The sequence below is a fragment of the Polypterus senegalus genome, chromosome 9, assembly GCF_016835505.1.
Source record: "Polypterus senegalus isolate Bchr_013 chromosome 9, ASM1683550v1, whole genome shotgun sequence".
NCBI lineage: Eukaryota > Metazoa > Chordata > Cladistia > Polypteriformes > Polypteridae > Polypterus > Polypterus senegalus.
In genome coordinates, this window is record NC_053162.1 from 90,353,940 (window position 1) to 90,379,985 (window position 26,046).

Consider the following 26,046-nt stretch of genomic DNA (forward strand, 5'->3'; position numbering starts at 1 on the left):
AGATAAAGAAGAACAAACTATATAGTGCACTCAGATACGATTAACACTACATACAGTATTCCTATAGACTTCGAATAAATCATATAATTTGTGTAAAATATGCAATACTACGCGCCGGACGTTTAGGAGTTCTTTAGAGTACTGTCTTAGTGGTCCTCTCTGTGTTATATCATTAGTAAATATAATTACTGGTGTAGAAAATTTTAATAATTATATTAACGATGCATTAATTGTGGCGTAGTTTATGCTCCACAGGAATGACGCACTCGCCCTCAGAAGCACAAAGTGGTACTGTATAAAGTAGTCGTTTGAGTCGCCCAGCTAAGAGCTTCTCTGTTAGCCGAGCGGCTCGTGACCTAGCCGCAAGTACACAGAGACGTTTATTACATTAACACGACAGTTTATCCCAATGAAGCTTTTTTCATTTATAATATTTTTTTGCACGCACGTTCAGTTTGCCACCATTACTATAATAGCAAATTTAGCACAAAAGTGTACCACTAACACAGAGGTGGGGGCGTGGAAAGTGGGTGGAGTCAAAAGAGATGCAGCTGACGAGGGCTTCATCTTATGGGCCTCAGAATGTCTCAGGTCACTGAATCTGTCCGAGGCCTCCACTGCGAGGGCTATTTGCGTTCTCGAATTTCGAGGGAGAACGACTCCGCCTGGTTCAGAGCCACAAATGTAACATAAACGTCTCCGCTAAAACGTTTCATAATTGCTAAGTAGGTCACCGGGACTCCTTGCACCGGGGTATTTGCATTTTAAGTCTCGTGACAAGAAGCTCTTCGCATTTCTTCCTGCAGGTTTTGCTTTCGATCAGCTGTGAGATTCCATAACATAATTTAACTTGAATCATCGCTTTGAGGACACTGTGCACGGGGACAAGCAGCCTGTTCAGAGGAGAGAAACATCAGGCACATCAATGGGTTAGTCGGCTCTAGTCATTTTTAAGATAGTTTCTCTAAAGATTGTAGATATTGTTGCATACAAAACATTTTGATACACAGTAATTTACACTGCCAGGGACATGGTATACTAAACTCAATAGAATCCGTGCATGTTGTTTAATTAGTAACTCATAAACTGCCCTGGTAAATATTAGCGCAAGTGTTTTAGTAAGTTTATGTAACGCGCTATCCTGGCGTCCAGGTCAGTGTTGGTTCCTGCCTGCGCATCAGTTCAGACGCTCCAGGAATTGGACGAATAGACGGGCATGTAGACAATTTATAAATGTTTGATCAAAGTGGTTAATCCGCCTTTACTATAGTTGACAATTGTTTTTTGAAATATGCTCCTGGCGACAACTAAAGTCAGTCCGTCAAGTACCTTAATATATTAAATTACTCTACAAACGATTTTACATAACGAGTGCTACAAAATGTGCAGATTATATATTTTAACTTAAATACAGGAGGAGAGTTATTCAATATTCCATAGATAGCTAGGCAAAGAGGCTGAAACTATTGACTGTATTATGCGATTTTGGTATACATTAGGACTATACTTTGTAATTCTAGTATAATACTGTGGCTGTGATTTAAAGCAGTCTCTCTCTCTCTCTCAGGCAAGGGTTAACTCTGCTACCTGTATATTACTGTAATCTTACATAAAGAATTGTACAACATACAGCAAAATGACCAAGTCATTTAAATACTTTCTTTCATATCGTCTCTCACTTTTAAGATAAATAGTGAACAAGTGACATTTCGGGTAGACTTTTTTTTCCCTGACATGCAAAAAAAAAGCCCCTTGAACCAGGTTGTCAGCCTTATGTGGTTCCTGATGAGAACCGAAGGTAGTAGTTTTTCATCTATCCAGGGCTTCACTTCTTCATTAGTTTGTAATGTATAACAATTTCCTTTGTTCAGGTTACATGATTTTGAATTAAACTGCAGTGTTAATTTAAGATTAATAGCATTTTCAATTTGAAAAATAGCACAGAACAATGGTTGGAATGTTGAAAAACTGCTCAAAAACGGCATCCCTGCCAATCAAGTTGTTTCAGTTAGAACGTGTGTCTGTTCCTCCATTGCCATTACACGCTCAACCCAAATTGGGAGAACCAGCAACAGAAACCAGGTGTGGATAGGTTCAATCCCGTGTCAGAATAAATAGACGGTAATCAGCAGTGGACAGGAAGATTTCAAAAAAGACGATACGCCCCTAATGGGAGCTTCCGAAAGAAGAAGAAGAAGAATCTGCAAATGGTACTTTTTAAAAAGAAAATTTCAAAGAAGTGAGAAGTGCAAATGAAAGGGGTGAAAAAACTATTGTGCCAGTGATGGAGGAAGTTCTCATACAATTTACTTAAGTAAATATATAAATAAACAAGCAAAAATGTACTATAGTAAAAGTAATATAGTAAATAATAATAATAATAATAATAATTCTTTACACATATGTAGCACTTTTATCACTACTCAAAGTCTCATTGATCTTTCTACTTAAATAAAAGTAACAAAGTACTTGCTTGAAATTATACTTAAAAGTATTAATGTAAAAGTACTTGTCAAATGTATTTCCTCATTTACTGGTGTTGTTGTGCCTACCTAATATATTAAATATTTGCAATAAATACAAAAATGCAGTAGGATAGGTTGTGAGAATGATGCAAATAATGTTGATAAACATGTTTATATATTCTGTTCAAAAGAATTCCAGTAACAAACTGTACAAAACAATGAATACATTATATACAAATGTTTTGTCACTGTATTGTATTTTGATGATCTAAATCAGTGTTTCCCAACCTCGGTCCTGTGGACCCCCTGTGACTGCAGGTTTTTGTTCCAACCAGAATCCTAATCAGTGGCAACTCCTGACAGCACTCATCTTATTTAATTAGCTGGTATTATTTTTCTTTTATTTGACATTCAGAAAAGCACAGCAGCATGATTTTTACATTTATAAGACATTTAGAAATATTTCTGCTTTTGCTAGAGATTTAAATGCTTAACTCTCTTGTTGATTTCATTATTATTTGCCCTTTCTCTGTGCCGTTTTTCCCCTTCGTTGTATCTTATTAATGACAATTAAAAATGAGCAGAGTAGATATGCTGGCAAACAACACTGAATAATCAAAGGCTGCAAGTACTTTAGCATCAGAGCCACAGATTAGTAAATAATGGATTAATGAAACAATTAGAACACCTAGAAAAGTAGAATGAAAATCAAGATGAAAATAATGTTAAAAAGAAAAAAATGCACTATTCCCATATATCTGCTTGGTACATATATATATATATATATATATATATATATATATATATATATATATATATATATATATATATATACAGTATATACTAATAAAAGGCAAAGCCCTCACTGACTCACTCACTCATCACTAATTCTCCAACTTCCCGTGTAGGTAGAATGCTGAAATTTGGCAGGCTCATTCCTTACAGCTTACTTACAAAAGTTGGGCAGGTTTCATTTCGAAATTCTACGCGTAATGGTCATAACTGGAACCCATTTTTCTCCATATACTGTCATGGACGTTAGCTCGATGGCCATGGGGGGCGGAGCTGCGTGTGACATCATCACGTCTCCCATGTAATCACGTGAACTGACTGTACCCGCAGTACATAGTAAAGAAGGAAGAGCTCCCAAAGAGCGCTGAAGAAAAACGCTGAATACTTTATTTGCGAGATACAAGTATAATGAGAAGACACAAGGTATAAACGAGGATTTGGATCACTTTGTAACGGAGTTAAAATTGCTGTAGCGAGAAACTTTTCAGTGCCAGGTCTTAGCTAACATTAAATAAATCTGTGGACATCGCAACATCACACGAGAGCAGCTCACGTGAACGGACTGAACGCAGTACGAGTGATCACTTCCATGCATCAAACCTGTTCAAAAAACGCATTACACAATTGATAAGGTGGGAAAAGAATATGCTCCAAGCTGAGCTCCACAGCTAACGCAGTCTTGCGGAAGCAACTTCGTCACGCTGCCACCAAATACTCACAGAAAAATCCACAAGTTAATACACACGCTGTCTCTAGAGTTTCTCCACACTCAATGTATTCCTCGCATCCCCTTTATACCCTCTGATCTCCCATTTCAATTCAGATGCCTCCAATTTCCAGTATGGCGCTGCTTCGCGATGACAAGTAATAAGTCTCAGGGACAGACCCTACAAAAGGTTGCCATTGATTTCAGGCAAGATTGCTTTTCTCCTGGACAACTATACGTTGCATTCTCAAGAGTGAGCTGACGCAGCTTCGTCATATTACAACCAGAGTGCTGAACTGACAACGTGATATATAAAGAGAACTATAACGATCGTAATAAACGAACAATAAAACAGCGGAGAAACCGTGGATTAAATAAAAAGTCAGCTTCCTTGGCAAAGCAAGGAAAAAGTATGGCTTTATATGTCGTTCGTTTATAAAACAGCGGAGAAGCTGTGTAAAGGCTGCTTCACAAAAAACCAGCGGGGCGCCTTATATGAGCAGGCAGTCAGCTAAAGAAGGGAATCAATAAATATCTATAATCGTAATAAACGAACAAAAAATAGCGTACAAGCCGCGGATTAAATAAAGGAAATGAGTACCTGAACAGTAAAGTAAGTCTCGAATAGCTACACAATAACTATAAGAATCGTAATAAACGAACAATAATACAGTACAGAACCGCGAAGCAAGGAGAAACGATGGCCTTATATGGCATTCGTTTATAAACCAGCGGAGAAGCTGTGTGAAGGCAGCTACACAAAAAAACAGCAGAGCGCCACACTCTGAAAGTACTCCTCGCATCACCATTATACCCTCTGATCTCCCATTTCAATTCAAATGCCTCAAATTTCCAGTAAGGCTCTTCTTCGCGATGACAATTAATAAGTCTCAGGGACACACCCTACAAAAGATTGCCATTGATTTGAGGCAACATTGCTTTTCTCCTGGACAACTATATGTTGCATTCTCAAATGTAAGCTAAGTAAACAGCTTGGTCATATTACAACTGGACTGCTGAACTGACAACGTAGTATACAAAGAGATCCTTAACAGATAGTTATTGGTATATTTTCCCTCAGTTTAAAAAGGTTTTCTTTTCTTCTTAATAAAAATTTAAAAGCAGTTCTTCGTTGCTGCGAAGAGCGGGGATTTTGCTGTATACAGTATATATATATATATATATATATATATAATATATGTAGATATATATGTATGTATGTGTGTGTATATATATATATATATATATATGTAGATATGTATATATATGTAGATCTGTATATATATGTAGATATGTATATATATATGTGTCTGTGTGTGTGTGTATATATATATATATATATATATATATATTGTGTGTGTGTGTGTGTGTGTGTATGTGTATGTATGCATGTATGTGTATATATATATATATATGTATATATATATATATATATATATATATATATATATATATATAGATAGATATATTTAGATATATATATATATAGTTATATATAGATATATATATAGATATTTGTATGTGTAGACATGTATATATGTTTATATATGTGTGTGTGTGTATATATATATATATATATATATATATATTTTTTTTTTTTAACAAACTTAGTTCTCTAATTTCTTTATTGTTCCCAAAGCACAGAACTTGGGAAATAACACATCACTTAATTAGCCCAGGAGTCCAATTAAAAACAGAATCTGGTTGGAACAAAAACCTGCAGCCACAGTGGGCCCCCAGGACTGAGTTTGGGAAACACTGACCTAAATGAAAGAGGCTGACAGCATCATGCATGTGCTTTAAACCTCTTAAGCAGAGGTTCTTAAACTTTTTCATCTGAGGACCCAAATTAGATAAATCGATACTGTACTAGGATCCAAAAAAAGAATTATCATCATAGTGACAACAGAGTCATAAACAGACAAATAACAATGGCCAAATAATACAAAAGTAAACATCGTTTCCTTTAAGCAAAAATTCTCATATGAATATTACTAAAACAGAAAAGTGGGAGAGTAGCATATTATTAGAAAACAATACTCTCTTTATCCATATTCCAAATATGTTTATTCAGAGCAGGGTCATGAGGCAGCTGGAGCCTATCCCAGCAACAATAGGGTGCAGGGCATGAATAATCTTTGGCTAAGGTGTTATCTCATCACAAGGTGAGCACACACACCACACACACATACTACACACACACTAGGGCCAGTTCACTTAACCTGCATGTCTCTGGACTATGAGGGGAAACTGGAGCACCAGGAGGAAACACACATGTACACTGTGAGAACATGCAAAGTCCACACAATGTACAGGTACATGGGGCTTAAACCTAAAACAGTTATTAGCAATTGGAACAGGAATAGATTTCTGAGGTATATTACTGTCAGTGGAAATGCTTAGTTTAAGCTTTAGTAAAGCTAAGAAAGAGGTTTTCTGGGGTTTGGTGCAAGGATATGATGTTCTGAATATGAAATGCCACTTAACTTTGCCATTTGACTCATGGCACCAGTTAAGGAATGAAGAAGTTAAAAAGTAATTAATCAATGCAGCTTATTTACCTTGTCTTTAACAACTTTTGAAAAATACTGTATTGCTTTCCAAATGATCATTACATTTGACACTTCGTTCAACCGGAAAATAAAAAATTCCTAAAACATATGAACATTATGTGAATTTTATATAGGTGATAAAATACATCTTGCCAAATAATTCAATGAAAAGTCCACTGTCTGAAAAATAATGGCTCTTTAATAGCACTATATGGTTCTTTACTGAGTTGTGTGGTTCCTCATAGAGCTGTTGCATGACAAAGCACCATTTCATTCTGGGGAGGGCACCTTGCATGTGAAATTGGTTGTTTAGGCTTAAAAAAAGACTTCTTAAATATGGACAAAACAAGCATCTTCAATGTACTGTATAGTAGACTACACAGCAGGGCAGTACCAGAGACCTATAGTCTGTGTTATGAAGTGCAGGAAGAGCCCTTTTAAAATCACAACCCATTGATATTTTATAAATTTGTTACCCTATATTCCCGATTATTTATCATATGAAGCCTGTTATGGATCTAAATAAATAGTTCTTTCTGGAACCTTTATGTTGATGGGCCTTTTGAGAACCAAAAATGGTCCCTCTGGCATTGCTCTAAAGAACCACTCTGACACCTTTATATTTAAGAGTGCAGTTTGAAATATTTAACTCTACTGACTATCATCGTGCTGAATGTCTTCTGCTTATCTCACCCTTTTGATATTTTCTGGTGTTCTTGTAGTTCTCAGTGGTTTAAAAACATGTATTTCAAACTACTAGTTGATTGATATTTATCAAACTACTTTAAAATAGTATGAGGAGAAGGAATTCTTCCTCACCAAGGCATGATAACCTTAATAAAAAGTCTTTTTTGCACCTCAGCTGCAGATTTAGATTCAATGTATTCTGTAAACACAAACACATTATGAAGGACTAATCACTTGTCCGTGACCACTGCAACTTAATTTATTGTAAAACTCTGTCACGACACTTTTTATACTCTCAATCTGTTGACACAATCCTCACAAACCCTGAAAATTGTTGCATTGTTGAGCCGCACGTTTGGACATTTCAAAGTAGCTCAGCTGTCCCTTCACCTCACAAGCTCACCTGTCATTTCTTCCCCTCACCCCCACAGTTATGTGGCAATCCATCACAGATGTCAGTGAGTCTAACAACCCATAGTTTACGAAACACTGCTCTGAATGGAAAAGGCTGACTGCATGGCGTATGCATTTTAGCACTCCTGTGGAACTGTATTGAGTCGATTTGTTTGTTCTCACAAATCGATTTCCATTATTCACTGAAAAGAGTCAAGTGACTTTAAAATGTAATGTGTCACCTCATGGAAATGTAGTTAAGTAGAAATTTGAGATATTTGTTGTAAAAGGAAGTGGAGTAAAAGTAAAAAGTATCCACAGCTAAATCTACTCAACTAAAGTACAGATACATGAAAAATGTACTTAAGTGCAGCAACAAGTATTTGTACTTTGTTACTTTCCACCCCTGCATTCAGTGTAGGTTGAATTTAAATGTATCACTCAAACTCCTTAAAAGCTAACATTGGTCTGCAGTCAATATGTTAAAACATTGTACATGAATTTTAATGTCTGTATACAGTGCACGCTGCACAATCTTGTAATTTGGTTATCTTATGAGCATCACATTAAGGTTACAAGGTTACAGACATTTCCAAAAGTCCTTTTTGTCTTTTCCAGGTAAAAACGTCCTGATTGTTTTTGCTCACCAGTCACACAGCTCATTCAATGCGGCTCTAAAGGAAGCTGCCGTGGAGGCATTTAAAAAGCAGGGGTGCAAGGTAATGGTTTCTGATCTGTACGAACTGAAGTTTAACCCGACTGCTACAAAAAATGATATAAAAGGTTGGTATTTTTTTTTTTTTTAAGATTTGTAGTGAATAGATTTTAAAATTATTTAATAAAGGCTACTTAACTACTTCTGTGCTTAGGTGAAGTGAAGAATCCAGATAATTTCAGTTACGGAGATGAGACTGGTTTGGCATGGAAAGAAGGAAAACTCAGCAATGACATAATGGAAGAACAGAAAAAAATTAAAGCTGCTGACCTAATTGTATTTCAGGTAAAAAGGATTAATTCTAGGAATAGAGCAAGACACTGCATATGAAGTGCAAAAGATGCACTGTTAGGTAAAGCATTATAAGACTTAACGTTTTCTACAGCATAGTTGTACTGTGTGAAATACCATTTGTGCCAATTAGATAGATAAAAAGGCAATTCTGCAATTAATAATCACATGAAAAAGGGCAGAAGTGTAAGTAAATGGGGCTCTAATTGTGAAAATACGTATAATTAAAGTTCATCTAATTATTCTAAAATACTGTTTAATCATCAACAGTTTTCTGCAATGATGTAGTAAAGTTAAATTCCCTTATTGTAAAATGGCCTTACTTTATTAAACATTAGGACCTTTTCAAATGTTGCATATGCAGATGTCTCTTTTGAGGCCTGCCTGATTTGTTTCAGATAGAATACCTCGTTCATGGTCATTTTGTCACATGTCATTCAGTACCAATGGGTGGGGTCAAACCAGGGCATCGGCTATTCCCCTATGCAGACACAAGCAACAGGTGAAATTTTGAGCGGTGGACATCCAGCATTAATGCATGACTCTGAGTTCTTCTCGAGAAGCTTCTTTGCTCATTCAGTCATAAACTAATGTCAACCTCGCATACAAAATTATGCAAACTGAGTTCTTTAGGCAGTGTTTTGTGGTTGTTAAGGCTTAGGATTGCAAACCTTGAAGCGTATGGATTCAGAATCTGCGGATGACACTCTGTGACCATGAGTAAGTCACTTTACCTGTCTGTGCTCCAATTGGAAAAACAAAAGAAATGTAACCAATTGTATCTCAAATGTAGGAAGCCACCTTGAATAAAGGGGTCTGCTAAGTAATAATAATGTCAACAATTTATCTCTCTTTTTATTTTTATTAGTGCTACCAGTGTGTATCAAAATTTTATCATGCCTTAAATTGCATACACTTTTTTTAGTCACCCAGACTAAATAACACAATGCTCAACTGCCACCATATTTTTGCCTGTTTGAATGCAAGTAGCGTACCACCTAGATTCAGGCAAAAGTAATCGACAGCAAATCATTAAACAGAAATAGATTCAGCCAGTTGATCTTGAATGAAAGGTGACAAAAACATGAAAAGAGGCATTCTGAAATTAAAAGTCCCAGCATTAAAAGCCTTTCATTAATGTGAGGTTTGTAAAAGTCCCATAGTTAAAGAAAGCCAGTGAAGAATAAAACCTGCAGCAATTTAACCATAGAAGATTATTTAAACATAATAAAATGGTTAAATTGCATCTAATAATAATTAAATACGTTTTATTCACATTTTAATTGTTCCTTTATAAGGTGGTGTGGTGGCTATGCTGCTAAAGGACCTGGGCTGGTAACTTCAGGTTTGCCATGTCTGCACTTTTTAATGCGATTATTAGTTAAATTATTCATTATTTTCTACAATTTAATGACTTGTTCATATATCTCACTGAAATTTTCATATGATTATTTTCGAATCTTTAATTTCATTTGATACAAAGGGAGGGTACCCACAGCACTTCTGTTCGATTGAATATCTCCACTGGCTCCTCCAGTGTGCTTTTGGAAAATTAATATAAATCACCACATATGCTCCACTGGGCCCTTGATCAAGGCTCAACCTGAAAGTTGATCCAGGGGCACTGTTCAATGGCTGTCCCTGCACTCTGACCTGCAAAGGTCATTCGAAAGCACAATTTCACCTTGAGGAATTAAGACAGTGTACCAAATACCAATAAGAAACAACAACTATGTCCTGCAAATGAGTGTTTTACAGTAAACTCATTTAGAGGAACACACACACACACACTCCTGGCTCACTGTTAAGTTCTACAGCACTCTGTTGCAGGTTTGGTGTAACTGTTACTTATCAATGGTACAAATGAAACACCACTCTATTTTGATGAGGACTGTCTCACCTGACGTGCACTATGATGAGGACTGTCTCACCTGACATGCACTCTGATCAGTATAGGAGTGACTAGAAACATTCAATGTGGGATAAATAAAAGTTGCCTGACTTGTTTTTTGGTATGGTGCAACAAAGGGTAAACCGGTCTCTGATCTAAATTTGCCTTCAAGACCTGGGAGTGATATTTTCACATCTCTCATTCTAATTCTTAAAACAGCATGAAATTAATGTTAATTTCAAAGCAAAATGCAGTCTATATTTTTGTTCATAACTAAACTTCATAAATACATCCTGTAAAATAACTGTAAAATTGAACATAATATTTAATAATACAAAATACTAATATTTATTAATATATAGTAATAATTATACCTTTACAAAACCAAATTTTATCACATGAGAAAGTTACAATGGTAGTGAACGCATGTTAACTAGCAAAATATAAGCAAATGTTAGGTAATGGCTCCCTCGAGTCTTTATAACACAGTGGAGCTGACTAATCAGAAGACAATTTATTTACAGTAAAAATATATTGCAAAACAATGAAAGTTGAGATGAAAGCCCTACCTTGTGTTCTTGATTTTCAGAATAGTTGCTCTATATTCTGGAACAGTTGTATCATTACTCGCTACTTTTGGCCCATTTTGAAAAACTATGATTTTTAGATATCACCATAAGTAAAGAAGCTAATTTATACCTTTTTTTGCATGTATGCATAGTGGTTTTAATGTACATATTTAATTTGTATATTTTGTATTTTTAATAAAATACAGTGGGTATTTGTAGGATCACTATATCCTTATTGTTTTATTTTTTGACCACTAGCAGTTTGGAGTTGGTTGTATGGCCTACCTGGACCCTCCCTGGCTGTGACCCTGAATAGATAGATAGTTTTTGGACCTGAAAAGATGTGATAGGGTTTTGCTTTATTGCTAATACAGGGAAAGCTAATACTTCGCAAAAGCACATAAGGATTTTGTGCCTCATTGTGTTTACTTTCAATTTACTTAGATTATTGATTTAATTTGATTTCTCTCCCAATGTACCTTGCAGATCTTAAATGACAAACTGTATATATCTGTGAAGTATGGTTTAGTGTGGAGAAGTATGGAGAAGCTGGTGTTGAGCTATCAGACTTAGTGTGTACTCACACTGGCAATTCGCTCTCTGCCCGAGAACATTTGTCCGCATGTAATCCCACAAAGTCTAGTTTGTTTGACTAGTGTGGATCACTCTGTGCTGGGCCAACCATACCATACCCTGGTCCGCTTGGAAGAGGTTGGCCCCGAGCACGGTTCAGTAGCATTCAGGAACAGTGTGATCACTAAACATGCTTGAGCATGGAAAACGGACATGACATCAATGATGAGATAAGTCAGATAGTGTAATTCTCATTTCATTCAATATCTTTTGAGTTAAAAACTGTTTTTTCTTTTCACCTTACACATGAATGTGAAGCTGCAGATTCCTATCATCATTTAGGAACATTATTTAACATCATTTTTTGGTTTTTGCGTAAAAAGACGTGCAGCACGATTAACAGCAAAATGCTGTGCTGCACACTCAATAATTCCAAAAGAGGGTAGAAGGTTATCCTGCACTACACAACTCCAAAACAACCACAAAATAAGTAAAATCATTTTGACATGCATGCTGTCACACCATGTTTGGATCTTGTTTTGGCTTTATTTAAAGTTGCATAGTCATGACAAAAGAGTGGCCAGGCCCAGAACGTTAAGCGCCATATGAGTGCAGGCCAGTGGGGGAGTAGGCAGATGGAACAATTGCGCTTCGGTACGGTACAGAACAAATGTGCATATTTTGAATACACCCTGAAGATGTTTATTTAAAACCCAGTTAACAAAACTTTAACATATGTAAAGCTATATTGAGGCAGAATAGCGATATGACCCAGTGTCGAGTGGCACAAGATCACAACTGTGCTTGCATTTACCAATGATATCAAACTATGGCGTACATGATCAGGAAAGTGAAAGTTATACCCAAACGTCAGCGACAAAGCAGGGCTGACTTTCCTGAAATTGATGACTCTTCAAAGTTAACATACAACTTTACATGAACATTTGTCTCCCAAAACCCATATTATTCGGCCACTTTATGATGGGATATAAAGTACAACTTTGTTAACACCACCTCTGAAGTTACCTGCAATAAAACATACTGTAAGTCAACTGAAGAGCAAACATTTGTGAAGACTTTCATTATATGGTGGTGTTTCAGATCCTTCGATGCATTGTTAAAAATAAAGGTACTAGCATTTTTTTTTTAAAGTAATTCCATAAGGGAACTACTTTTGGTTCCCAAAAGACCCACTTATTTGAAGGTTCCGGAACGAGCCTTTATTTATTTAGATCTGTTGCAGACTCCATTAAGTAAATCACCATGAATAGAGGGCAACAGATTTCTGAAATAACAATGGGTCATGATTTTAAAAGGACTCCTGCTGCATATAATAACATTGGCTAAGTCCGAGTTTTCTTAATTTGTTAATGTCCTTCTAGGTAGCCTGCTATACCTTTTAAGATTTCAGTTTTTTTCACATATTAGGAAGTTTTTCAAAGCAAAAAGAATCAAGTTCATATGCAAGTTAACCCTTCCCAAAATTAAATGGGGCTTTGTCAAGAAATAGTTCTGCAAGGAACCATGAAATGCCATTAAAGAGACATTTTTTTAATGTCATACATTTATGAAGTTAAATATGATACTTATGTAATAACCATTTAAGTCAATTGAATTTAATTGCAAAAAGCAGGATGCCTATATTGTTTCTAAGATGACCACAAAAGATATGACAGACACACAGTGAAAGAAAACCACACTTTTCTAAAGAAGTGCTTGTTCTTTAGATGATAACAGAGTGCTGTTGTTTACTAAGGCTTGCGACATCCTTTACAAAAGCAAGATTAACACATGAGATGAGACTGTAAAGAGAATAAACCTACACATCATGACCTCACCTTATTCTCTTTTCGGACACATAGAAAATTACTTGCAATGGCAATTTGTAAGCTTTTGTGTATATCATTGATTTTTATAATCTGTAATTTTTCAACAATTCTTAAATGAAACAAATCCTATTATGTATTTAAAATTCCACACCCCTTTGGATATATTTATTTCTCGAATATATAAGGAGTAAGTCAAGTGCAATGAAATGAAAACAAGCTTTTAAATAGAAACTAGTGAAAAAAGTAACAGTGTAAAAGCAGTAATGATGGTGTCCTGCCTAGCACAGCACATCAATGGCAAGCCTGCAAAGTCACAAATAATTCCATCTCGTGCATCAATAACGAGTGGTCCTTTGGAATAGGGTGAGATACCCAAAAGAGCTGTGTAAAAGAGTGAGAATCCATTGACACTTGTTATGTGTGATGAGGGTAAGACCTATGGTCCGATTTAGCAAAGCACCTTATGATGCAGAGACCCATAATAGAATTGCTGGGCTCTTCTGAAGAGTTGCTAAAGATTCTTAAGGCTGAGATCTGGGATTCTGGAATACATGTTGTGGCATTAGTACAGAAAAAGAAGACAGCCAAGAGATTACTACTTTTGCAGCTCCATTACTGTTTCTCTAATTGCTAAAGTTCTTTGGCACGTATACACAGTTGCTAGTGGAGCTTCTGGCTTATGGAACTGAGGAAAACAGTGGCAGATCAAGTTGCCACTGGCCTCAGATCAGCAGTGTCAGGCAGGTCCAGTGGTGAGACTATCTAGGCAAGGGATGAGGCAGGTTGTAGCAGCATTACAGAACAGCTGTACAGGGAGGGTCTCAAAGCTGAACTTCTGGACCTGGAATACTGTTTGCAGGGTCAGTTTACGGAAGGTAAACAGTTAAGACTCCATTGTATCTACAGTTTCACATAAGATTTGTCTACCTGGATTTGTCTATGGACAGATCACTACACAAAAGTGCAGCCTTAAGTCTGTCAGCTGCAACTCACAACCGTGCAGCACCCAATATCCGGACTGTGCCATCTGACAACAAAGTGCTCCAGAACCCCGATATGTTTTTGTCATTGACTGCATGACCGCTGCATAAACAAAGGGCATCGTGTTGTCATAGAGAGTTTGTATGCCGCTGCAAGGAGCTGGAAGTAGTCATTAGGGCAAGGACTTCAAAGAGAGGACTATGTAAGGTGCTGATAAGTCGCATCAGCCTGGGGTTGAGTCACCACCGCTAAGAGCTAGCATTCCATCAAGTAAATGAGTAGCTTCAGGGCCACCTGCAAGGGAATAGCAGCCTGCAATGTCACAATTTAATTACATTTAGTGCAGAAACAGCAAGTTGCTCTTTTAAGGATGGTGAGCTACCTAAAGGTGATGTAATAAAGTGAGAATCCTTTGTCACAGGTACTGCTATTATGGAGTTTTTATTTAATATATAACCTTTACAAATTTTTGTGATAGTAAATTAAACATAAGGAAAAGGACTGAAGGTAACTAAAGGGTTAACTTAATGTGACGTAAAGCTTGAGCATGTGAGGTAAGCCTCATCTTAGAGAAACCACCAGCTTGATTTCACAAGGTTAAAATGAGGTAAATGAATAATGAACACCCCCTGGAAAGTGAGGATAAACTAATGGGAAAGCCCAATGAATCTTCCTAGGAAGCGGCACTAAGTCAAGGACTCCCCTTTCAGCGAGGTGGCATTCAGGTAAATTGGACAGTCTACAGGAGTCTAAAAATGCTGATGGCACCAGATGATTGGATGAAATAATACAGCTATGCATATTAAGAGTCAGATGACATAATGTATTAGATGAGGTAAATGGTAGTAGAAAAGCATAAAGGTGTCTCTCCAAGAATATCACTTCTCGTCTCCTTCCAAGATTTTTTTTTGTATAATAGAGAGATACTACAGATTTATCCGAATTAAAACTTGCTTCCAGGTACCATTTATAAAATTAGACTGGTTCCTTAATGTCATAAGATCTACAGTATAAGATTAAGACAGAATAATGAGTAATCAACTAGTGATGCAAATCATATGACCATAGTCAAGAATAACTAAGAAATAAGCTTTTAAAAATGGAAAAGGGCATTTCTACTTGTGATCACAATCACATTTTTAGAATAACTAAAGCTATGTCCTAACAGTAGCTATTTCTAAAATACTATTAAACAAGAGAAAAAACAAACAATTGTAGCTGTCTCTGAAAGTTTTTTTTCTCTGTATATATGTTTCCAGTTTCCTCTTTACTGGTACAGTGTTCCTGCTATTCTGAAAGGCTGGTTTGACCGTGTTCTCACACAAGGATTTGCTTATACATTTGAGACCCTCCATGACAATGGACCTTTTAAGGTAAGTACTTCTTATCTATTTTGAGTAAGCAGTATGCATAGCAAAGTGTTATTCATTACATCCATCCATCCATCATCCAACCCGCTATATCCTAACTACAGGGTCACGGGGGTCTGCTGGAGCCAATCCCAGCCAACACAGGGCGCAAGGCAGGAATCAAACCCCGGGCAAGGTGCCAGCCCACCACAGTATACATTACATATTAATGTCAATTGATGTTGTTTGAAAGTTAATAAACAGCTGTAAGTCTTTTGATATCTATCCTTCCATTTATTAAATTGGTATAATCCTGTAATTGTGTTAGGAGGAGCAAAGGTTAAGGCAGTAAACCAACCCTTGATAGGCACAGTTCCATTGGAAGGCACACCCATACTTGAAAACTGTAATATCCAGAAGAAAAAACAATGTAAAAAGATGGGCAGAAAACGTTAAATCTCACAAAGAGATTGAACCATCTGGGAACTAAAGTCAGTATCTTTAGATACTGTACATGTTGAAAATTTACATTTATTGGTCACAAACAATAGAAATTTCTATGTTGTATCAATAGTTTCTTTTTTTGGATTTACGAGCAGTTGATTTCTTTGGCTATGTTTTGCTCTGATAGGTCACTTAGTCCAACATTTTAATTAAATTATATCTTCTTAGAATAACTCCAGTTATCCCTATAAACTATAGCTACATACAGTACATTTAAAATCATATCTGATGCTGTTGTAAAATTGAAGTTTTCCTGCTAGTCATGAATGTCCTACACAACCACTCATTTTCTGTACAAGTCATAGAAGAAAGTGTGATACCCACCTAGAGATTCTACTCCAAAAAGACAATTCAGCTGTCCTGCCTCAAGACTTGCTTTCAGGTGTTGTGGCCCAGTGCTGCTTTCTTTGTAAGTCAGCAATGGGCTCGCATCCAGTCTATGGTTAATTTCTGCCTGGCAAGAGTTTCTGCCTGAATAGGTCTCAGCTCATTTTAATTCAGTACTACATCAAGCAAGTATCAGAAAGCACATGCCATTCTTCAGATGAGATAGAAAACCAATGTCCTGACTCTCTAAGGTCATAAAATATCTCTGGGTATCTTTTGAAAATAGTCGGGTGTCCCAAGATGTCTTGGATAAATTGGCCATCATGTTATTATCCCTTCTGGCTCACTAATCATCCTCTATCTCTAATTGGCTATCCCTCTTACTCCTTTTCCACCTGATAGCTAATGCGTGGTGAGCACCCTGGCACAATAATGGCTGCCATCACATCATCCACATGGATGCTGTACATTGGTGGCGGTTGAAATGGCTACCCACTGTGTATGTAAAGCGCTCCGAGTAGTTATAAAAGCTCTATGTGAATGTATTTTATTATTATTATTATTATTATTATTATTATTAGACTTGTAGTTGTATTTAAAACCACTTTAAATATAAAGTTATATTTTATTACTAGTTAACATTAATACTAAGTTGATATTAATAAAAAGACATTGGCAGCTTTTACTGAGTCTTGATTATTTAAAAAATGTTATTATTTTTATGTGTACTGTACTTAAAAAGAGACTATACCCCTTGAGCAGTTGCTTGGCTGCACTTTCCGATGCTCGCCTCCGTTTGTCTAATCACAAACTTTCTTTTTCAGAATAAAAAAGCAATGTTGTCATTTACCACAGGCGGCCTGAAGTCTGCATACACTCCTAAAGGATTAAATGGTGATATTAATATCGTCCTGTGGCCAATTCAGGTATAAAAAAAAACATTTTCAGAAATTTAATGTTCTATTTCTTCTTTTAGTTATATATGAAAACTATTTTAAGGATACAGTAATAAATTATGGAGTACAACTTCACATTTTATAAAAATATTGCAATTAATGCTTCATTCATTACAGTTCATTCTATACATGCATTTGGAGTACTGGCCTTAATACAATGTCAAATCAAACATTTATACAAAATGAAGAATTTGTATTTTTATATATGAGGCAATGAGTACATACTGTATGTGCTCCACTTCATACTTTTTTTTTTTTATCTTACTTCGCAAGTAGCCTGCCTGAGCACTCCCAAACCTATTCCACCAACCCCATCCCACCATCAATATAACAAATGCATTGTCCCCTTTCTTTCCTACAGCAACACTTTCTCACACCAATTATCATTGTCTACCCAGCCTTTCAGACTTTTTCTTCAGGTTTTTTCCTAAAACAGCTTGGGCTGCCATGCCCAAATTAGGGAATATTAAACCCACCATCCCCACTCTAAATATTTAAAGAACTTCCAGGACTTCATAATGCAGTGATAGACAAAATACCAGAAACTTTACACAAAAGGAGTTCAAAGTAAATAAATCACAGTATGTCAGGTATAAAATAGGTCTGACAGCTAACACTTTGGAATGTGAGATTCATACAGTTGGAATTTATGACAAGGCTACATAAGCCATTTGTATCTGAGCCCAATGCACAAAGATACATAGCCCAGGGTGGGAAGCACAAAACCTGGAACCCTGAACAGTGAAGAAAGTAACATGGTCTGATGACTGTTCTTTCACCCTGTCTCCTACCTCTACATAGATTTACATTTGGAGAAGGCCAAAGGATGCCTTAAACACACAATGTCTGTAGTTAACTATTAAACATGGTGAGGGATCTATAATGGTTTGGACAGGAATCTTATGGGAGTCATTAGGTTTCGCTAATTGTTCTGCATGATTGCAAAGTGGCGAAGAAATATGAAACAATTTTATAAAACCAGATTAACTCAACGTTGCAAACATGTTTCTGTTATTATGCTCCCCTATTACATAATATTAAGGTTCCCTTGCCTACACTGAGCTGATGCTTTCAGCATTATACAGCTCTGGAGAGCATTTCCACAAGTCCCCCTTTTTCGCTTGGTTCTCAGTCATGGATGCTACAATTTTAGTGTCTTGCCTCTGAATTTCTTGGTACCTGTGGCTGGCTTGCGGTCATTTTACCATTTGGCTTGGGAAAATAATGCTACTTTGCGGCTAATGGCTGATTTGTAGTTTGTTTAGAACAGGGGTTCTCAAACTCGGTCCTGGGGGACCCCTGTGGCTGCAGGTTTTTGTTCCAACCAGATTTCTAATCAGTGACAACACTTTTAATTAGCTGGTATTATTTATCTTTTATTCTACATTCAGAAAAGCACAGCAGCATGATTTTTACATTTATAAAAAACTTAAGAGATATTTCTGTGTTTGCTATGGATTTAAATCCTTAACTCTCTTTTATTATATTTCGCCCTTTCTCTGTGCAGTTTGAATCTCAATAACAATTAAAAACAAGCAGAGCAGAAACCCAAGCAAACAATACTCAATCGTGAAAGGCAGCAACTACTTTAGCGTCAGCCCCACAAAGTAGTAAATAACAGATTAATTAAACAATTAGAACACCTAGAAAAGTAGAATGACAATCAAGATGAAAATACTGTTAAAAAGAAAAAAAATACATATAACTGCTTAGTACATTTTAATACTTTTTTTTTTTTTAGCAAACTTTTGTTCCCAAAACTGGGAATCTGGGAAACAACAGTACACTTAATTAGAACAGGAGTCCAATTAAAAACAGAGGCTGGTTGGAACAAAAACCTGCAGCCACAGAGGTCTACCAGGACTGAGTTTGAGAACCATGGTTTAGAAGATGCTGACACTGAGATAGATCACACCCATATTGCTCTTATTTTATAAACTTTGCCCAATTGTGAAACTTAGCACAATCTGTTTTTAATAATTATGTAGAATGCATCCTTGTAAACATGTTATAGTAAAGTTACATTAGTAAAAATCCCTCTAATCCATCCAATATTTCTGATCATTTGTCCAATGACTCACTGTGATTGTGACTGCTTATTTTTTATCTTTAGCCAAGTCAGAAGGTTGGTTTGCTTTTAGTTTTGTTTTTTGTGTAGTAATTCTATGTAGTTCTTTGTCATAATGCTTTTTATTTACTCGACCTTCTGTAAAAACCCAAATTTGACCCTTAGGTCAAACAAAGCTCTATCTATCATTACAACATTATATCAGATAGAAAGAACCAAAGGGTAGCCCAGGGACATAATGAAGCATGCCAAATATAATGCATTGCATTGTCGTTCTCTCTTAGCATGCTTTACTGTGCTGGTCTAAAGCATTTCATATAAATGTATTACATACAAGAGGGTTCAAAACTGAGAGAGGGCAAAGTTGTAACACTGTCCCTTGGACATGCTTAAATCTCCAAATATGTGCAGAGTTATTTAAATTACTTGATGACTACAGACATTTTTAGTGTCCACAGTATCTTACAAAAACATCTTTAATTCTACCTGACGGATGGCAGGAGTTTTACTAAACCTTATACTGTACTAGGTTGGTGGAGTTGTTTCAAAGGCTTACTGTGTTCATCATTCACATGTTAGAGTACATCTTCCTTTCCTCCGTTTGGTCTTACATGGAGAACAACTATATCATTGCATAAATGCACTTGGCTACTTTAAATAAAATCAAAATATAAAAAAAAATCCTTACAGAATCCTATGTAAGGAAAGCAGTGGTGAATAAGACCCCCATCTTGGTAGAGGACAGCATGAGATTCCACTATGCAGGGAGAACTCGGGTTACAGCATTTCGACATACAACATTTCAAGTTTACAACGCTCACTCCTGTAAAAACTTAAAAAATTGAGACATGAGTGTTTTGGCTTATGCCATTAGCGTCTTACTTACAGACTATGTGGGCGAACTAGTTTGGTTTCGCGCAGCGGAAGAATACGCAGTAATGCATCATATTAGTGAGGGTAATGTCGAAGTAGATTTATTGCCCGCGGAGGAAGTGTTCTGTTTGTATGGCTTCGTTTGGCGACTTTGTGGCCCTTATCATGGCTGTTAAACGAAAGTCAGAGCCTTCAGATGGTAGTGCCTCAAAGAAGAGGAAAGCAATCACAATGGAAGTGAAATTAGATATTGTAAAGAGTTCAGAAGGAATAAAGGTAAGGAATTTTTTTTACACTCTTTTTTGTCATTTTTTCTGTTACTTCAGTATAGTGTATATTACAGTATATTTATGTCCTTTTCCTGTGGTTTAGTTGTGTTTTTATGTTCTAGATTATGATTTTCCAAATGTGTTAGGATAGGTAAATGACTTAGGCTAGGGTATGTTTCAACTTACACCAAAATTCGGGTTAAATCACTGATGTAGGAACGATGTGCCACTGTGTAGGAGAGCCTGTCTGAGCTTCACCTGCCCTTCTAGGTGGAAGTCATGGCACCTTGGATGTAGCTAGAATCTGATGGGTCCAAGTGCAAAAAATATATTAGACCCCCTCATAGGAAAGTAAACTAAAATTCTATTAAAATGACCACCATGAAAGAGATACAGCAAGCATTTTAGTCACAAAAGATCAGTAGCCGTAATTAAGCTATAGGGTGCCATGGGAATGATAATACCATCAATCTGTTAATTTTTCTCATATCTCGTAAGCTAGTATGTTAATGATAAAGCCTTGCAAAATAACTACCATGCAGTCACTGCGGGCCCATTGAGGATGAACTGCCTTGAGTTACACTACTGTGTGGAGCAGTGGTGCAGCAACATCTGAACTTGGCAGAGAGCTCTAGGTATATGTCTCCCCAGAGTTTCTTCATGATGCTATAACTGATTCTCATGAGATACACAGAATTAGTCTAAGGCCAGAGCTTAAAAACCTCTTCTGGATATAATATAGATGAGCTTGAGGTGAGAAATTGATGGAAGGAATAGAGGTCAGGGTGTAGAGAAGGAGTGCCGATGTAAGGAAGATAGCAAGGAGTCCATTTTTTTTATACTAGTAAAGTAGACCAGCCATGTGGAATGTGGTGTACTGACATCTCCAGTCTTAATTGTTTTCCTTTTCTTTTGTACTTTGTGTACACCCTGTGCAAGTAATATTACCAGTTTACTGTTGTAGTACTAGGGTGTTGTACCGTGTTAGCCATTATGAATGTAATTAGAAATCCAGCAAAATGACACCTTTTATTGACTGACTAAAAAATATTACAATATGCAAGCGTTTGAGGCAACTCAGTTACATCTTGCCTTAAGAAGGGGCCTGAGTTGCCTTGAAAGCTGGCATATTGTAACATATCGTAATCTTTTTAGTTAGCCAATAAAAGGTGTCATCTTGCTTGACTTCTCACTACAGTTTCCGCTGTAAAACCTTTTCTCTCTTTGTTTTTGCCTCCTTATTTTTTATGTTATGGCATAAGAGTGCCCCCTGCTGTTCACAATAAGTAGAAGGACAAAAGGAATAAAATCAAGAGTCCTGTTTAGAAGTGAATTGGCAATTTTCTTTGCAAGATATTTAGAACGTATCACTGGGTATTCCTTAAAGACTAAATGACTAGAATTTTTTTTACTTTTGCTTACCACTTTATCTTCCCAATCTGAAGTTTGGCTTGTAACAAAGTGTGACATCTGATTTAAAAAAATCTCTTGTTATGTAGTGAAAAAAAAAATAAATAATGTGTGAACTGCATGGTACCTGTTTTTAGTTGAAATTCTATATACTTCAAAGAAATCTACTTAGTTCTGCTCTTTGCTTCTTTTGTTCTTCACGCTGTTGGTCTATGCAGTATTGCCTAAGATAAAGATCGGACAGTAAATAGCAAACGCGCAAGTTCAGTCTTTTAGCGCTGAGAGAGTCACTGTGTCAGTTAATATGCCATGTGTGCCCAAATTGTAAAGTGTTTTAGAACGGATTCACTGTGCGAAGGCAATAGAGAATATAACCTTTATTGAGTTGTCGGTCTATTAATGTCAAGTTTTACAGTGGGACTGGGACATAGCAATGGGTTATCAGAGTGGACACATCACCACATATATAACAGATCCAACGTTTGTTGTGCCATGTTATTGGAGCACTTACCTAGTGGATGGGTGACCAGTAGATACATTTACGGTCACCCAGAAATTTTCATGTTTTTGATAGACATTGAAACCATTTTCTTATCAACATACCATTAAATTAATTTAAAAATATAGCCAAGGTGTTACTAGTGTTTCCACTAAAAGAAAAAGGCATTTGTGAACACTGGAAAATAAAACAAAAAAGGTTCACATGTTCAAAAAAACACAGACATTGGACAGAAGATGCCTGGAAGATTGTATTATGGTCAGCATCCTGGAGTCATCTGTTCTCTGTTGCTGACGATGCTGGTATTTAATGTATATTTAGAAGACACACACACTGGTGGTGTTGTTATCTTCAAACTGTATGTAGTGAGCAACTGTTTATAAGCTTCACATCTCTCCAATGCAGAACAATGTGGGCATTGCCCATTCTAATAGGCTTTTTTAGTAGCCCGCAAAGCACATTAAGTCAGCAGATTTAACACTGATGCATGAATCCAGCATTCCTAAGAAAATGGCTTAAATGTACGAAGATCAGCCTGTACTTCATCTGATAACAAAGGTGTAAATCAGAGTTGAACTGACATCTTTGCAGATGCCCTTACTGACCAGAATGTGCAAATAAACACCCAAGTTCAAAAGATGAAATATCATTCAAAGAGTGACAAAATAAGGCATCTATGAGCAGGCACTAATTCTGTAACTGGAAGGGACTTTAGTCCAATCACCTGTGGTTACAACTTCTGTTAAAACAAGTTGCATTCATCTCTGAAACAACTTATACACTCTTGAACTCTCAGAAACCTAAAAGCTAATGAGCTGCTCTCCCTTTGTGGACCTGAAAGCTGAGAGTCATACTGCCAAGCCAGGCTCTGTGCTGACTCTCAGAAGACATTTGCTTCAAGAAGGGAAAATTTAAACTCTTGAGTCAAAATGAGTAATTCTTTTACTTTTGAAGTTTCAAAACACTTCATAATACTTAACAGTGAGCTGACAAAAGCTGATCACACTATAAACAATGGATCATGTGCCAGGAGAATGAGTGCACTCTAATGTAAGAAGAAACCTCCACTTGAAGCCGGAGCAACAACATCGGATACCTTCGTTAAAGACTGGTTATCAGTGCCAAGAATTCTAAATAGCCATCCTCTTCTGTGTTATTAACAGTATGTTTGTTTATACGTTTGTCTTGTCTGGCTTGCGTACTGCCTTCAATATTAAAATATATACAGTTGTCATTATTTTTATAATCTTGTGTTCATGAATAAATTGTAGTACTCTGTTTCATAAAACAAGTGTGCTTCAGTTGCTTTACTACAGGGAGATTCACTCAAAAGATGCCCCGAATATTCTGTAATAACTCCTGCTAGGATGAAGCAATCTGAACGAAACAATGTGCAATGTGCTCCTCAGTATATGGAGCTTTGAACAAGCTGGGATGCTCCCGTCGTGATGTTTAACTTGCATTTGCAACTACTGGGTGCATACTCGTACCCCTTCACTCAGTCAGTCGACTTCTTAGGATGGTGGCATACAGTATTGAGCAGTGTTTCTTCATGGTGTAAACCTATTGGGTCACCAATTTGTTTAAGCGATGTCAGAATCAACTGGATGATCGCGAGATGATGCTGGCTTCCAGCAAGATGGAGCAACGTGTCGCACACCAGCAAGGGGCATAGCAGAAATTGAGTCCTTCTTCGGCAACAGGGTAATTTCAAAGGAGCTTTGGCCACCACAGTCACCGGATCTGACATCACTCGACTTCTTCCTTTGGGGTAGGCTCAAGGGAAAAGTCTATTGGAATAAGCCCCGCAGTGTGGAAGATATGAAGGAAAGCATCCAATGTGAAATTGCTGCTATTCCCCCCTGACACTCTTGCAGATACATTCGGGAACAAGGAGTGCCACGTCAAAATATGTCTGTCAGAAAATGGAAACCACTTCCAGCATCGCATGTAATGCAATCGATTACACATCCGTCAAGGTATATAGCGTATTTTTATGGTTCAGATTGCTTCATTCTAGCGGGAGTTACAACAGAATATTCGGGGCCTCTTTCGAGTGAATCTCCCTGTATAAAGTCAAATTACCGGAGATGGCCATCTACAGAGAAAGGTAAGGAAAACAAAGTAGGTGGCATAACAAATTATTTAATTAATTAAATGCATTGCTGAAGTTAGACCGGAGTATTAATTAACCAAAATTTAGATCACTCACTTTCCTACATTATTTTGCTGTCCCTGGGAGGTGGAAAACTTAAAACCCCTTCCTTTTCATCTTCCTATACCAACTCAAACAGCTGAGAGTCTTTTTAGGCTATAGTAAAAAAAATGCATTAAATATATTAATGGCTGAGTCTAATTCTAAATTATGCATTGATATCAATTTTTTTTTAAATATATATTTTTTCTCTCACTTTTACTTCAGTATGGTGTGCTGCACTTCTGTGGATTTCAAGTACTGCCTCCTCAAATATCCTGGACTCCAAAATTGAGTTCACCCGAAGCCCGGGCCGCCATGCTCAACTCCTGGCGTATACGTCTCGATGGCATCTGGACTGAAAAGCCACTAAGTTTTGTACCCATAAACTCATTTGATCTCACCTTGAATGGTGGTTTTATGTTGAAAGAAGAAGTTGTGAAGAGCCAGGAAGGCAACAGCAATGGTCTCACAGTGGGCCAACACATGGGAAAATGCATTCCTCCAAATAACCAGACAGGGCAAAGTCAGTGAAGGGAAAACATGGTGGTGCTTGAGCACTCCCAAGGAGTCATGAATGTTGGTTCTTTGGTTTTTGCATTTGATTTGTTTATTGATATTAAGGACGATAATTACTTGATAACAAATGCCTTATTAAAGATTATGAATAATTGTACTAATAAAATCTCGAGACTTGATTCATTTTAATGTACTATTTCCATTATTATGGATGATAATTACTTGATAAAAAATGCCTTATTAAAGATTATGAATAATTGTACTAATAAAATCTCAAAACTTGATTCATTTTAATGTACTATTTCCATTCTCAAGCTCTATTGTGTATTGGCTGAACTCACCATCATGTTTGGGACATCAAACATGGAAAACCTGAATTTAAATAAAAAAAAAATAATATTGATTTAAAAAGTTACCTTTCTTCACAGGAGAACAAGCATGACTGTATGTCCTTGATAAAATACAGAAAGACAAAAATAAATTAAACAAAAAAAAAACAGTGCAAACACAAGTAGACAAGAAGGTGTAAGAAATGTCTCCACTTGGGAGAGCCCTGTTTAATATGATAATCAAAAAAATTTAAACTGTAAAGTCAAAAAGGTAACTATGAAAGGACAGTTCATCTTACTTTGTC

At 36.6% G+C, this 26,046-nt stretch overlaps 1 protein-coding gene across 2 annotated transcripts; it reads left to right on the forward strand.

The window, feature by feature from the left end:
* Nucleotides 1-539: 539 nt before the first annotated feature.
* On the forward strand, nt 540-25,707 carry nqo1 (NAD(P)H dehydrogenase, quinone 1). 2 transcript variants are annotated; one of them, XM_039763462.1, is made up of 6 exons: nt 540-929; nt 8,214-8,378; nt 8,465-8,595; nt 15,704-15,817; nt 17,449-17,550; nt 25,122-25,707. In XM_039763462.1, exons 1-6 carry the CDS (start codon nt 926-928, stop codon nt 25,425-25,427), a joined length of 822 nt encoding a protein of 273 aa, XP_039619396.1. In that variant the 5' UTR covers nt 540-925; the 3' UTR covers nt 25,428-25,707. The 2 variants fall into 2 exon arrangements, with proteins under 2 accessions (XP_039619396.1, XP_039619397.1); XM_039763463.1 differs by lacking the exon at nt 540-929 and adding an exon at nt 1,877-2,210.
* Nucleotides 25,708-26,046: the final 339 nt, after the last annotated feature.

Coding starts and splice junctions, on each gene's coding strand:
- nqo1 (XM_039763462.1), top strand. Junction 8,379..8,464: donor TACAAAAAATGATATAAAAG/GTTGGTATTTTT, acceptor TTCTGTGCTTAG/GTGAAGTGAAGAATCCAGAT. Junction 8,596..15,703: donor CTGACCTAATTGTATTTCAG/GTAAAAAGGATT, acceptor ATATGTTTCCAG/TTTCCTCTTTACTGGTACAG.